Consider the following 16,813-nt stretch of genomic DNA (forward strand, 5'->3'; position numbering starts at 1 on the left):
ATAATGGTGTGCACATCTAGCTCATTTACTACTCCAGAGGAAGGTGTGCACCATAGATCTTAGATTCAAGAGGTATTAGAAAGGTACAGGGATTGGCTAGGTCTGGAATATGTAAAGTATTTTGGGTAATTTTTGCATTTTAAAAAAAACCAGCCATCCCAACCAAGACATTTCCACTTGGGACAGACATTTCAGATTCTGCCGTATATTTGCTAAAAGGAGTTTGTAGTTGGCCTCTACTAAGCTGTCCGTAGTTGTCAGTGTAATGCAATATTAATGTTAATATTGTAATAGATAAGGGATACTGTCATCCGTCCATGAGTAGGGCAAATTGGGCAGACATATGTTTGCATGTCTCTCCATGTACCCCTAAATCTAAAATGAAGGATTTTATGAAATTCACTTTATAATAATATATTATGCCAAATGCAGTTAAGACTTAAAAGGAGAGAGGCATGAGGAGTTTAGTCGGGAAAAGAATTACGTTGTCTGCGAAGAAATTGATTACATGTGTTTTCCGATTTGTTTGGAATTCCATGATATGCAGGTGAGACCAGATTGTTTCTGCTAAAGGTTCAATCATGAGATTGAATATGGAAGGGGAGAGGGGGGGCAGCCCTATCTGGTACCTTTTGAAATCTGAATGGACCTGGATAGTACACCTTTTCTGAGGATGCAGATTAAAGGCCTTGTATTGCTAATATGATCATGCCCTTGAATCCAAATGTTGCCAGGACTGCAGAAATATATCCCCAATGTACCCTGTCAAGCACCTTCTCCACGCCAATAGAGAGTAACAGAGAAGGCGTTCAACTGGTTGGTTCAGGCATATTGTATATTGTCAATTATATGCCTTGTAGTGTTTAGTCGTGCCAGCCTTTAATGAAGCAAAGTTGGTCTAAATTTATTAAGTGAGGGGAAGATGAGAAGGAGATGTTGAGAAAGCACTTTAGCACAGACTGTAATGTCCGTGTTGAGTAGTGATATTGGGTGGACGTTTGCTAGACTATTGAGTTTTTCATCTGGTTTTGGGAGGGTCACTACAGATGTCTCTAGCATCTCTGGTGGGGAAGAAGCATTGGATGTTGCTGCCATAAAAACAGATGGGGGTGAGAATTGTTTACATAGTTACATAATTACATAGTTAGTGAGGTTGAAAAAAGACATCAGTCCATCCAGTTCAACCTATGATGTGTGTGTGTGTTTGCTGTTAACCATACATTGTATACCCCTGTATGTTGTGGTCTTTAAGGTGCCCATCTAATAGTTTTTTTTTAAACTATCGATGCTCCCTGTTTAAAATGTGTTATAATACTCATTGGTAAAGAATTCTTTTTTATGTGATTTGCTGAAGCTAACATGAACCCTTTTAAGCCACAGGGTAAATTTTAATAATAGATTCCCTTTTTTTTTTTTTTTTTTAAGTTCTTAGTATTTTTAACATTGTTAAAACACACACAAACCATCTTTGTGTTATCATCTTATTTGTCATGATAATAATTCACTGATGTCATAACAAATACATACAGTACAAAATATATACAAATGCATTTAAAACACAGTTCTTTAAATGGAAATATTTATAGCTGCAGTTCCGTAGTTTCTCCTCAGAGCGCCGCTGTTTGACCAATAAGCAGAAGAATACAGAGCTGGAGATCCACTCGTATATTCATCACTCACACACACTGCTAATCTGCAAGAAGAGGCACAGCCATTTTCTGGATTTTCTGTACACACCGAAATACAGAATATTTACTGTTGTTTTTGTGGATGGATTAGGCAAATGAACTTTACAGTCCACCAGACTGGACATTTTGTGCTAGATACCAAACGATGAGAATGGATGAGTTGAAACTACACATACAGATAAACAAAGGAATCAGATGGCAAGTATTATTTTCCTTCTTTTTCTCCTGGCTGTGTCATTCAGCCTCTGGTCAGATTCATTATTCCATTGTAGAAGAAATGAGAAAAGACTCTGTTATAGCAAATATTGCAGATGATATTGCATTAGATATGAAGCAGCTCACATCTAGAAAACTAAGAATTGTATCACGTGTTGCAGAGAAATATTTTTATGTGAATTTACACAATGGAAATCTGTATGTGAAGGACAGGATAGATAGAGAGACACTATGTGGGCCAGAAACTACCTGCTTCCTAACCTTTGATGCAGTGGTTGAATATCCTTTTAACATTGTTAAGGTCAGAACTGAAATTCAGGATATAAATGACAATTCCCCCAGATTTACTCCTGATACATTTTCTTTGGAAATCATTGAATCAGCTTTACCTGGAACAAGATTTACATTGCAGAATGCAGAAGACCCTGATGCTGGTGCTAATTCAATAGACTCCTACAAGCTCAGTGATAATCAACATTTTACACTAACCGAGAGTATCAGTCCAGATGGAAGCAAATTTCCTGAACTTGTGTTAGAAAAGCCTTTAGATCGAGAAACACTTAAAGAGCATGAATTAATTTTAACAGCATTAGATGGGGGAAATCCTGTGAGGTCTGGCACAGCTGTAATAAAGATCATTGTCACTGATGCTAATGATAATGTTCCAGTATGTACTCAGCAACCATATAAAACCAGTGTGATTGAAAGTATTCCAATCAATACCACAATAATTACTGTAAATGCAACTGACAAAGATGAAGGTATCAATGGACAGATTACATATTCATTTAGCAAAACATCTGGTAATATCCATCACACAGGCATGTTTAACATTCATCCCAGTAATGGAGAAATTAAGATTAAGAAAACTTTAGACTTTGAAACAGCAAGAACCTATGAACTCTCAGTACAAGCAAAGGATGGTGGGGGTTTTGTTACTCATTGCAAAGTATTGATAGAAGTCATTGATGTCAATGACAATGCTCCTGAGATAATAATTAGTTCCTTGTCTACTCCCATACCTGAGGATTCTGCAGTTGGCACTATGATAGCTTTAATTGAAATTCATGATCAGGATTCTGGAGAAAATGGAGTGGTTGACTGTCAAATTATGGAAAAAGTACCTTTTGATTTGATTATGTCATCTGACAAGTATTACAGAATAGCTACAAGATCTTCTATGGACAGAGAACAGCGGTCATCTTATAATATTACAATTATAGCTACTGATGGAGGATTTCCTCCACTTTCCAGCAAAAGAACCATCAAACTGGACATATCAGATATCAATGACAATCCACCAGTTTTTATGAAATCTACTTATGTTGCTTATGTGCCAGAGAACAATTTACCAGGAGCCTTGATCTACAGAATACAAGCGTCGGATCCAGACAGTGGAGACAATGCTAAGATTTTTTATTCCATTTCAAACAACAATTCAGAAGTTCAGCACCAAGTTCAGACGTCCTTCTTGTCTATTAACATGGAAACTGGAGTTATCTATGCTCAGAAATCATTTGATTATGAGCAGTGCAAGGAGTTGACAATAGAGGTAACTGCCAGAGACAGTGGATCCCCATCTCTGAACAGCAGTACAACACTAATTATACATATAGTAGATCAGAATGATAATGTACCAAAAATTTTGTACCCATCTCCAGAAATGGGTGGATTACCTATCTTTGAGATGGTACCTTTTTCTTCTGAACCAGGTTCTCTAATAGCGAAAGTTGTTGCCGTGGATGCAGATTCTGGACATAACTCTTGGCTCTCTTATCATTTCATTCATGTGTCAGAGACATCGCATTTTATTATTGATGAACACACTGGGGAAATCAAGACATCACGTGTCTTTCAAGAAAAAGATCTAATAAATCACAAGGTTGTGGTGATGGTGAAGGACAATGGGATCCCCTCTCTCTCAGCGACAGTCACCTTAAGCCTTGTTGCTATAAATAGCTTCCAGCAAATGGTTCCAAAAGTCAGAAATCATATCAATGAAGATCCTCAAACCAGTTTGCAATTATATTTAGTTATTGCATTAGCACTGATTTCCTTTTTATTTATTATTACGGTAATATTGGTCATTATATCAAAATGCAGAGAGGCGAAGCATTCATCAAACCTTGGATCTCTCAGCGCTAGTCTGTATCCTCCAGCTGATCCCAGAATACTCTCCATGTATAGTGATGGAACATTACCTCTTCCCTACTCATATAATGTGTGTGTGGCTCTGGACCCAACAGATGACTTCACCTACATGAAACCCAAGCAAACTGTCCCTGTAGATAATCTTATTGATGCCGATGATTCTGGACTCAGAAGTGACAACTTACAACAGGCATTGCCACCTAGTAGCGAGGTAAGTAACATGAAAACATGAAACATTTATACTTTTGCATACAGTAGTATTGATAATGTTTGTGATAGGATCTATAACATAGAAGTATAGGATGGCCCATATAATGATACGTGAAGATATTGAAGATAAGATATAGGGAGCATGTTTACTTTTTATTCATGATATATATTAGTAATAATTAGCTTTTAATATAAATAATGTCTATTGCCTTATGGTTGTACAGTAAGGCACTATTTTTAGTTGCACACAGTAATTTGTGTTTACAAGATTAACAAAATTGCCTCCCAGTGATCTTTTCTGATCAAAATGGAAAGTTACAAGCTGAGATTGCAATTTTCTGACTTATGTTTACTTTGAAAACCATTCTACGTGCCCTTTGCTTTCCTAGTTCTGCTTATAAGAGTTGAAATATATGAATTGGACCTGCTGTGTTAATTTTACAAATATGTTTAATAACTGATGTGGCAATTTTAATATATGTACTAGCAACAGGCTAGTATGAATGTTTACAGTGAAAATTGATCAAATTGCAGAAAATGTACATTTTGACGTATTTTTGTATAATTTACAGTATATTTGATTTGGGGCAGTATGACCTTAATTTAGTGAATTGGGCTTTTTACAAGTTCAACTGAGTTAGAACCTGCTAATGTGTGACCAAAATTGTATTACAGCTTTTCTATGCATTTTACATTGCAATATATATTTAAAATCTATCTAAAGCACATTTATAGGCAACAGTTTTAGTCTTGTTAGATATTTCATCCAATACTTCATTGAGAAATTCATACCAAACATATACCTCTCTCATTAATGTACTTGGGTCTGTTTTTTTTTTTTTCTCATTTCAATTAGAGTAAATTATTCTTAACTTTTCATAAAGAATATTTCCTGCAGGAATGTTGGACTTACTTTCTTGACTTACATGATTGACGTGACTTGACTTATGGAATTACTTAATGTAAATACTCTACCTGTGTCTATGTCTTAAATAACTTGTTTCTAAGCATTATGTATATTATTATTTGAAATATGTAGGATCTGCTGTCTTATTAGTTCTCCCCCTCCAAGTTTTGCCTTGCCGATCCTCTTATCTGTAAATCTATTATACTATCATACAGGGTCTGTCAGAATGTAAAATAATACCCTGCATTCTCTAATAAAGTGAAACAGCCAAAATGCTCTTGATAGCTAGTTACCAAGTGATTTAGGCCACTGAGGCATTAAGTCACAGCTTGAAAGTGACAGGGAGTTTGGAAGCATAATATTTCATTTTCTGTTTTTGAATAAGCAAGATTTTTTTTTTTTTTTTTTTTTTACTAATGTGATTTTTTAAGCTAATACAAGCCCTCTTAACCACGTCAGCCTCAGCAAAATATCCATATGTCATCAGGTTGAAGTAGTTGTACCAGGATGATGGCTGCAGCTACTGGGATTATCCTGGTATCTTTGTTTTCAGCCTGTGATGGGCTTTATTGTAAAAGCAATATAAATGTAGAAGCTGGTTTGCCTTTGCAGTAGGTGGAAGGGTGTCCCTCCACCATCTTCCGTCGCTTTCCCATGGTTTTTCATCCCACCTGGACTGAAGCCGATGGTTCCACCTACTTACCACAGAGATGACCAAGGACCAGAATATCCCTGATCATCTCTATCGTCTATAAAACCATATACATTTTATTTTTTAAATATAGATATATGTGGGGTATCTTCTTACTTGATGTAGCATCGTCTTTTATATTTTACCAATCAATGGGGTATTATATTGGGGATTTGTGCATTACAGTTCATTAAAGTGTATTTAAAAAAAAAATTGTGTTTGAAAAACCGCTGCGCAAATACCGTGTGACATAAAAAATTGCAAATCCCATCATTTTATTCCCTAGGGACTCTGCTTAAAAAATACATAATTTTGGGGGAGTTACAAGTAATTTTCTAGAAAAAAATGCTGATTTTTACATGTAGAAGAAATGTTAGAATAGGCTTGGGGTTGAAGTGGTTAAGCGACGTGAAAAGTACATTTTGATAACAGAACCACTTTAAAAAAAATTTGTCTGAAAATGTCTCAGTATTTGTAAATTGTAAAGATAGATAAGATAGACAAACCAACTAACTGTATATTAAAAGCTTTTAAAATAACTATGCAATGGTCATTTAATACATTCGTTTTTAGTTTGTCATCATCTTTTTTGCCAAGATCATAATTCACTGATGATATAATAAAGGCATACAGTTCAAAATGTATAAAAATGCATTTAAAACACAATTCTTGAAATAAAAAATATTTATAGCTGCAGTTCCTTAGATTCACCTCAGAGCGCCGCTGTTTGACCAATAAGCAGAAGAATACAGAACTGGAGATCCACTGGTATATTCATCACTCACACACACTGAAAATCTGCAAGAAGGGGCACAGCCATTTTCTGGATTTTCTGTGCACACCAAAATACAGAAAATTGTAATTTTGCTTTTTTGGCTGGATTAAGCAAATTAACTTGCATGGACTAGACATTTTATTCCGGATAACAATTGCTGAGAATGGATTTTTGGAAATTTCACACAAAGACATACAAAGGAATCAAATGGCAAGTATTATTTTCCTTCTCTTTCTTCGGGCTGTGTCATTCAGTCTCTGGTCAGATTCATTATTCCATTGTAGAAGAAATGAGAAAAGACTCTGTTATAGCAAATATTGCAGATGATCTTGGATTAGATATTAAACTGCTTTCATCTAGAAAACTAAGAATTGTATCACGTGTTGCAGAGAAATATTTTTATGTGAATTTAGACAATGGAAATCTGTATGTGAAGGACAGGATAGATAGAGAGACACTATGTGGGCCAGAAACAACCTGCATCCTAACATTTGATGCTGTGGTTGAATATCCTTTTAACATTGTTAATGTCAGAACTGAAATTCAGGATGTAAATGACAATTCCCCCAGATTTACTCCTGATACGTTTTCTTTGGAGATCAATGAATCAGCTCTACCTGGAACACGACTTACATTACAGAATGCAGAAGACCCTGATACTGGTTCTAATTCAATAGACTCCTACAAGCTCAGTGATAATCAGCATTTTACACTAACTGAAAGTATCAGTCCAGATGGGAGCAAATTTCCTGAACTTGTGTTAGAAAAGCCTTTAGATCGAGAGACACTCAAAGAGCATGAATTAATTTTATCAGCATTAGATGGAGGAAATCCTGTGAGGTCTGGCACAGCTGTAATAAAGATCATTGTCACTGATGCTAATGATAATGTTCCAGTATGTACTCAGCAACCATATAAAACCAGTGTGATTGAAAGTATTCCAATCAATACCACAATAATTACTGTAAATGCAACTGACAAAGATGAAGGTATCAATGGACAGATTACATATTCATTTAGCAAAACATCTGGTAATATCCATCACACAGGCATGTTTAACATTCATCCCAGTAATGGAGAAATTAAGATTAAGAAAACTTTAGACTTTGAAACAGCAAGAACCTATGAACTCTCTGTACAAGCTAAGGATGGTGGGGGTTTTGTTACTCATTGCAAAGTATTGATAGAAGTCATTGATGTCAATGACAATGCTCCTGAGATAATAATTAGTTCCTTGTCTACTCCCATACCTGAGGATTCTGCAGTTGGCACTATGATAGCTTTAATTGAAATTCATGATCAGGATTCTGGAGAAAATGGAGTGGTTGACTGTCAAATTATGGAAAAAGTACCTTTTGATTTGATTATGTCATCTGACAAGTATTACAGAATAGCTACAAGATCCTCTATGGACAGAGAACAGCGGTCATCTTATAATATTGCAATTATAGCTACTGATGGAGGAACTCCTCCACTTTCCAGCAAAAGAGCCATCAAACTGGACATATCAGATATCAATGACAATCCACCAGTTTTTATGAAATCTACTTATGTTGCTTATGTGCCAGAGAACAATTTACCAGGAGCCTTGATCTACAGAATACAAGCGTCGGATCCAGACAGTGGAGACAATGCTAAGATTTTTTATTCCATTTCAAACAACAATTCAGAAGTTCAGCACCAAGTTCAGACGTCCTTCTTATCTATTAACACGGAAACTGGAGTTCTCTATGCTCAGAAATCATTTGATTATGAGCAGTGCAAGAAGTTGATAATAGAGGTAACTGCCAGAGACAGTGGATCCCCATCTCTGAACAGCAGTACAACACTAATTATACATATAGTAGATCAGAATGATAATGTACCAAAAATTTTGTACCCATCTCCAGAAATGGGTGGATTACCTATCTTTGAGATGGTTCCTTTTTCTTCTGAACCAGGTTCTCTAATAGCGAAAGTTGTTGCAGTGGATGCAGATTCTGGACATAACTCTTGGCTCTCTTATCATTTCATTCATGTGTCAGAGACATCGCATTTTATTATTGATGAACACACTGGGGAAATCAAGACATCACGTGTCTTTCAAGAAAAAGATCTAATAAATCATAAGGTTGTGGTAATGGTGAAGGACAATGGGATCCCCTCTCTCTCAGCTACAGTCACCTTAAGCCTTGTTGCTATAAATAGCTTCCAGCAAATGGTTCCAAAAGTCAGCAATCATATCAATGAAGATCCTCAAACCAGTTTGCAATTATATTTAGTAATTGCATTAGCACTGATTTCCTTTTTATTTATTATTACTGTAATATTGGTCATTATATCAAAATGCAGAGAGGCGAAGCATTCATCAAACCTTGGATCTCTCAGCGCTAGTCTGTATCCTCCAGCTGATCCCAGAATACTCTCCATGTATAGTGATGGAACATTACCTCTTCCCTACTCATATAATGTGTGTGTGGCTCTGGACCCAACAGATAACTTCACCTACATGAAACCCAAGCAAAATGTCCCTGTAGATAATCTTATTGATGCTGATGATTCTGGACTCAGAAGTGACAACTTACAACAGGCATTGCCACCTAGTAGTGAGGTAAGTAACATGAAAACATGAAACATTTATATTTTTGTATACAGTAGTATTGATAATGTCTGTAATAGGATCTATAACATAGAAGTATAGTATGGCCCATCTAATGATACATGAAGATATTGAAGATAAGATATAGGGAGGATGTTTACTTTTTATTCATGATATACTGTATATTAGTAATAATTAGCTTTTAATATAAATAATGTCTATTGACTTATGGTTGTACAGTAAGGCAATATTTTTAGTTGCACACAGTAATTTGTGTTTACAAGAACAAAATTACCTCCCAGTGATCCCAGTGATCTTTTCTGATCAAAATGGAAAGTTACAAGCTGAGATTGCAATTTTCTGACTTATGTTTACTTTGAAAACCATTCTGCGTGCCCTTTGCTTTCCTAGTTCTGCTTATAAGAGTTGAAATATATGAATTGGACCTGCTGTGTTAATTTTACAAATATGTTTAATAACTGATGTGGCAATTTTAATGTATGTACTAGCAACAGGCTAGTATGAATGTTTACAGTAAAAATGGATCAAACTGCAGAAAATTTAACTTTTGAATTATTTTTTGTATAATATACAGTATATTTGATTTGGGGCAGTATGACCTTAATTTAGTGAATTGGGCTTTTTACAAGTTCCACTGAGTTAGAACCTGCTAATGTATGACCAAAATTGTATTACAGTTTCTCTATGCATTTTGCATTGCAATATATATCTAAAATGTATCTAAAGCACATTCATAGGCAACAGTTTTAGTCTTGTTAGATATTTCATCTATTACTTCATTGAGAAATTCATACCAAACATATACCTCTCTCATTAATGTACTCGGGTCTGTTTTTTTTTTTTTTTAATTTTTAATTAGAGTAAATTATTCTTAACTTTTCATATAGAATATTTCCTGCAGGAATGTTGGACTTACTTTCTTGACTTACATGATTGACTTGACTTGACTTATGGAATTACTTAATGTAAATACTCTACCTGTGTCTATGTCTTAAATAACTTGTTTCTAAGCATTATATCTATTAATATTTGAATTTAAATATGTAGGATTGAATGTCTTATTAGTCCTCCACCTCCAAGTTTTGCCTTGCCGATCCACTTATCTATAAATCTATTATACTATCATACAGGGTCTGTCAGAATGTAAAATAATACCCTGCATTCTCTAATAAAGCAAAACAGCCACAATGCTCTTGATAGCTAGATACCAAGTGATCTAGGCCACTGAGGCATTAGGTCACAGCTTGAAAGTGCCTGCGAGCTTGGAAGCATAATATTTCATTTTCTGTTTAGAATAAGCAAGAATTTTTTTTACTAATGTAATTTTTTGAAGCTAACACAAGCCCTCCTAACCACTTCAGCCTCAGCAAAATATCCATATGTCATCAGGTTGAAGTAGTTGTAACAGGAAGATGGCTGTAGCTACTGGCTTTGTCCTAGTATCTTTTTTTTCAGCCAGTGATGGGCTTTAATGTAAAAGCAATATAAATGTAGAAACTGGATTGCCTTTACAGGCAGTGGAAGGGTGTCCCTCCACCATCTTCTGTCGCATTCCCAAGCTTTTCCATCCCACCTGGACTGAAGCTGGAGGTTCCACCTGCTTACCACACAGATGACCAAGGACCAGAACATCCCTCATCATCTCTATGGTCTACAAAACCATAATATTGATACGTGGGGTATCTATTTACTAGATGTAGCATCATCTTTTATATTTTACCAATCAATGGGGTATTATATTGTGGATTTGTGCATTACAGTTCATTAAAGTGTATTTTTTCCAAAAAAATTGTGTTTGAAAAACTGCTGCACAAATACTGTGTGACATAAAAAATTGCAACACCCATCACGTTATTCTGTAGGGACTCTGCTTAAAAAATATATAATTTTGGGGGAGTTACAATTAATTTTATAGAAAAAAAATGCTTATTTTTATATGTAGAGGAAATTTTAGAATATGCTTGGGGTTAAAGTGGTTAAACGACGTGAAGAGTACATTTCAATAACAGAACCACTTTTAAAAAAATTTTGCTTGAAAATGTCTCAGTATTTGTAAATTGTCAAGATTGATAAGATAGACAAACCAATTACCTGTATATTAAACGCTTTTAAAATAACTATGCAATGGTCATTTAGTACATTCGTTTTTTGTTTATCATTATCTTTTTTGCCAAGATCATAATTCACTGATGACATAACAAAGGCATACAGTTCAAAATGTATATAAATGCATTTAAAACACAATTCTTGAAATGAAAATATTTATAGCTGCAGTTCCTTAGATTCACCTCAGAGCGCCGCTGTTTGACCAATAAGCAGAAGAATACAGAACTGGAGATCCACTGGAATATTCATCACTCACACACACTGAAAATCTGCAAGAAGGGGCACAGCCATTTTCTGGATTTTCTGTGCACACCAAAATACAGAAAATTGTAATTTTGCTTTTGTGGCTGGATTAAGCAAATGAACTTGCATGGACTAGACATTTTATTCCGGATAACAATTGTGGAAAATGGATTTTTGGAAACTTCACACAAAGACATACAAAGGAATCAAATGGCAAGTATTATTTTCATTCTCTTTCTTCTGGCTGTGTCATTCAGTCTCTGGTCAGATTCATTATTCCATTGTAGAAGAAATGAGAAAAGACTCTGTTATAGCAAATATTGCAGATGATCTTGGATTAGATATGAAGCTGCTCTTGTCTAGAAAACTAAGAATTGTATCACGTGTTGCAGAGAAATATTTTTATGTGAATTTAGACAATGGAAATCTGTATGTGAAGGACAGGATAGATAGAGAGACACTGTGTGGGCCAGAAACTACCTGCTTCCTAACATTTGATGCTGTGGTTGAATATCCTTTTAACATTGTTAAGGTCAGAACTGAAATTCAGGATATAAATGACAATTCCCCCAGATTTACTCCTGATAAATTTCCTTTGGAAATCATTGAATTAGCTCTACCTGGAACACGACTTACATTACAGAATGCAGAAGACCCTGATACTGGTTCTAATTCAATAGACTCATACAAGCTCAGTGATAATCAGCATTTTACACTAACTGAAAGTATCAGTCCAGATGGGAGCAAATTTCCTGTGCTTGTGTTGGAAAAGCCTTTAGATCGAGAGACACTCAAGGAGCATGAATTAATTTTAACAGCATTAGATGGGGGAAATCCTGTGAGGTCTGGGACAGCTGTAATAAAGATCATTGTCACTGATGCTAATGATAATGTTCCAGTATGTACTCAGCAACCATATAAAACCAGTGTGACTGAAAGTATTCCAATCAATACCACAATAATTACTGTAAATGCAACTGACAAAGATGAAGGTATCAATGGACAGATTACATATTCATTTAGCAAAACATCTGGTAATATCCATCACACAGGCATGTTTAACATTCATCCCAGTAATGGTGAAATTAAGATAAAGATACCTTTAGACTTTGAAAGAGCAAGAAATTATGAACTCTCTGTACAAGCTAAGGATGGAGGTGGTTTTGTTACTCATTGCAAAGTATTAATAGAAGTCATTGATGTCAATGACAATGCTCCTGAGATAATAATTAGTTCCCTCTCTACTCCCATACCTGAGGATTCTGCAGTTGGCACTATGATAGCTCTAATTGAAATTCATGATCAGGATTCTGGAGAAAATGGAGTAGTTGACTGTCAAATTATCGAAACAATACCTTTTGATTTGATTGTGTCATCTGACAATTATTACAGAATAGCTACAAGATCTCCTATTGACAGAGAACAGCAGTCATCCTATAATATTACAATTACAGCTACTGATGGAGGATCTCCTCCTCTTTCTAGCAGAAGAACCATCAAACTGGACATATCAGATATCAATGACAATCCACCAGTTTTTATGAAATCTACTTACATTGCTTATGTGCCAGAGAACAATTTACCAGGAGCCTTGATCTATAGAATACAAGCATCGGATCCTGATAGTGGAGACAATGCTAAGATTTTGTATTCCATTTCAGGCAACAGTTCAGAAGTTCAGCCTGTACTTTCCCTCTTATCTATTAACATGGAAACTGGAGTTCTCTATGCTCAGAAATCATTTGATTATGAGCAGTGCAAGGAGCTGATAATAGAGGTAACTGCCAGAGACAGTGGATCCCCATCTCTGAACAGCAGTACAACACTAATTATACATATAGTAGATCAGAATGATAATGTACCAAAAATTTTGTACCCATCTCCAGAAATCAGTGGATTACCTATTTTTGAGATGGTCCCTTTTTCTTCTGAGCCAGGTTCTTTAATTGCAAAAGTTGTTGCAGTGGATGCAGATTCTGGACATAACTCTTGGCTCTCGTATCATTTTATTCATGTGTCAGAGACATCGCATTTTATTATTGATGAACACACTGGGGAAATCAAGATATCACGTGTCTTTCAAGAAAAGGACCTGTTAAATCATAAGATTGTGGTGATGGTGAAGGACAATGGGATCCCCTCTTTCTCAGCTACAGTCACCTTAAGTCTTGTTGTTGCAGATAGCTTCCAGCAAGTGCTTCCTGAAGTCAGGAATCATATCAATGAGGATCCTCAAACCAGTTTGCAATTATATTTAGTTATTGCGTTGGCACTCATTTCATTTTTATTCATTGTGACAGTAATATTGGTCATTATATCAAAATGTAGAGAAACGAGGCATTCACCAAACCTTGGATCTCTAAGTGCTAGTCTGTATCCTCCAGCTGATCCCAGAATGCTCTCCATGTATAGCAATGGAACATTGCCTATTCCCTACTCATACAATGTATGTGTGGCTCTGGACCCAACGGATGACTTCACCTACGTAACATCTAAGCAAACCGTACCTGTAGATAATCTTATTGACACTGATGATTCTGGTCTCGGAAATGACAGCTTACAACAGGCTTTGCCACCTAGTAGTGAAGTGAGTAACATGTAAACATTAACTATTCATACTTTTGTATAGCGATGATAATGTTCATGAAGGGATCTATAACATATAGAAGTTTAGTGTGGCAGAAGTAATGATAAGAGAAGAGAACTATGATATAGAAAGCGTGATTATTTTTAATGACACTTATTACTAATAATTAGCTTTTAATATGTATAATGTTTTTTGTGCTTATGATTATACATCAATGTGATATATTTAGATTGGCACACTTGGTAATTTGTGTTTAAAATCAACTGTCATCAATCTATTTTGGTCAAGAAAGAAAGTTAAAAGTTGAGGTTACAGTTTCCTGACTTATAGAAACTTTGATTAAAAACCATTCCTGGTGGACTTTGCCTTTCTAGTTGTGCTTATGAGGGTTTTTTTTTTTTTTAACTGGTTTCAGAGATGATGCACAATACAGGGATGAAATTAGTTAACTGTGATCATATGTATCCATGAAAGAAAATATAAACAAGCAGCATTTGGTCCGTGCCCCTGAAAACCCCAAAATTTGCATTTCAGAGAGTATTCTATCATGCATCAGACTTCATTGATTCCTTATGGTCACAGGTAGATCAATGTTAAGGGTCATGTCAGCAGTAACATTTTTTTATGAAGGCTAAGTGTGACATTATCCATCTACTTATTTTGCTCTTTTTTTGTATTTAACCCGTTCTGGACTGGAAGGATTTTCCCCCTTAATGACGAGGCCATTTTTTTTTCGATTTGGCACTGCGTTAGTTTAATGGAATATTGCACGGTCGTGCAACACTGTACCAAAATAAAATGTATGTCCTTTTTTTCCCACAAATAGAGCTTTCTTTTGGTGGTATTTGATCACTTCTGCGATTTTTATTTTTTGCTCTATAAAAAAAAACAACAATTCTGAAAAAAAAACAATATTTTTCACATTTTGCTATATAACATTCCAAAAAAATCTGAATTTGTCATCCTTTTAGGCCTATTTGTCATCGGCTACATATTTATGGTAAAAAAAATTTGCAATAAGCGAATTTTGATTGGTTTGCACAAAAGGCATTGCGTCTACAAACTAAGGGAAAGACTAATGTCAATTTCATTTATTTATTTATTTTTTTATAATAATGACGGCAATCTGCAATTTTTAGCGGGACTGCAACATTGTGGCAGACAGATCGAACCCCTATCTGACATATTTGTCACTTTTGGGGGGACCAGTGACATTACTACAGTAATCAGTGCTAAAAAATATGCACGTTACTGTAATAATGACAATGGCAGGGAAGGGGTTAAGCTAGGGGTGATCAAAGGGTTAATTGTGAGCCATGTGGAGTGTTTTCTAACTGTGGTGGGAGGGATTTCTGAAATGATCATAGAGACCTGTGATCCTATATAGAAGGATCAGAGGTGCTCTGTGATCATTTCAGAGAGAACAACGGTCAGTTGTGTATACAACAGCTGACCATCCTTCTCTCTCAGTTGGGAGCGATTGCAGGTGCCCAGCGGCATTAGCGGATGCTCTTCCCATGGATCGGCATCCCCGCTGCCTAGTGGAGGTTAGAGTGCACATTTGCCCCCAGCAGCCGAGCCAGCCTGCTGCAGTAAAACTGCGGCGGGTGGTCGGCAATTGGTCAATCTTTATTAATATAACTTCCCAATTTTGCTGACAGGTCAGTTGTAATATGTTTTGAATATACCTAAATATTTGTTTTAATGCAAGCATGGCATCTATACAAGATTGGTTTGGATATTGTTTAGTCTTTTTTATTTATTTGACTATAGTTGTGTAGACTTTCACATAATAATAATTCCCATTTTTAGCTTTATTATTATGTCTAAGTCTGTCTTTTCAATCAGAGGGTCAGCGGTCATCTGACAGATTGACAGTAGCTAGCTTGTCAACACCCAACACACTATTGGCTAACTGCTGAAATAACCTAATAGTATCACATAAATGAACCTCATAACTAAAAGGGATAGAATCAAACTCAATGCTTTTTGATTGGATGCAGTTATGCATACTCAGAGCCTGGGAGATGGTATGTGAGCTGACGCAATTCACAGGACAGCAACTTTTAGGCTTTGGGTGATATAAAACTGTAAGAGTCACACTGAAAGCCAGGAGACCTACATGAAAGGAAATTATACATTTTTCAAATACCATACTAATGAAAGTAGCTTAGGAATTTTATTCATGGCTTGCTCTTTTTAATAATTGACTTGATAATATTATATATCATGCTTTGTGCTGTTCTTGTAAAAAACACGAGGTTGATGTGCATGTAATGAAACAGAATGTTATGTCACCAATGTGAAAACTAGTATAGGAAAAAAATTACATTATGTGGTTTTCACTGATGTCTGAGTCTGATATGGCAAACTTACTATTGTATTCCAAAAAATCCTCCAGCTTGGACAATAACTATGCATATACCATACCCAAGGGATCTCTCTGGAAGCTGGAAATCATTGCAGTAGACACCACTAGCACAGTGCTGCATTGTAAACACAATAGGTATGCCCACTCATGCCATTCAGAAATCACTCTTCTTAGTAAACGAAAAGTGTTTTCACAATTGGAAGAGGTGGAGAAAATGTGGTGATGTAACACTCTCTATCTTGTCCAATAAGATAATCCAATTCATTCCT

At 35.7% G+C, this 16,813-nt stretch overlaps 1 protein-coding gene across 5 annotated transcripts in view; it reads left to right on the top strand.

Annotated features, from left to right (window-relative positions):
- LOC309553178 (protocadherin gamma-B2-like) overlaps nt 1-16,813 on the top strand; it is a 374,843-nt gene that overhangs the window by 69,920 nt on the left and 288,110 nt on the right. The window contains exon 1 of one of the 5 annotated variants that reach the window (XM_082254110.1): nt 11,645-14,173. The exons of the other annotated variants lie outside the window; for them this stretch is intronic. Coding sequence (XP_082110236.1) covers nt 11,753-14,173 — 2,421 coding nt within the window. The 5' untranslated portion in view covers nt 11,645-11,752. Of the gene's footprint in view, nt 1-11,644; nt 14,174-16,813 lie in introns of those variants that run through there. 5 annotated transcript variants of the gene reach the window in all.

The sequence above is a fragment of the Pelophylax lessonae genome, assembly GCF_965119305.1.
Source record: "Pelophylax lessonae genome assembly, chromosome: 4".
In the NCBI taxonomy this organism is placed as follows: Eukaryota; Metazoa; Chordata; class Amphibia; order Anura; family Ranidae; genus Pelophylax; species Pelophylax lessonae.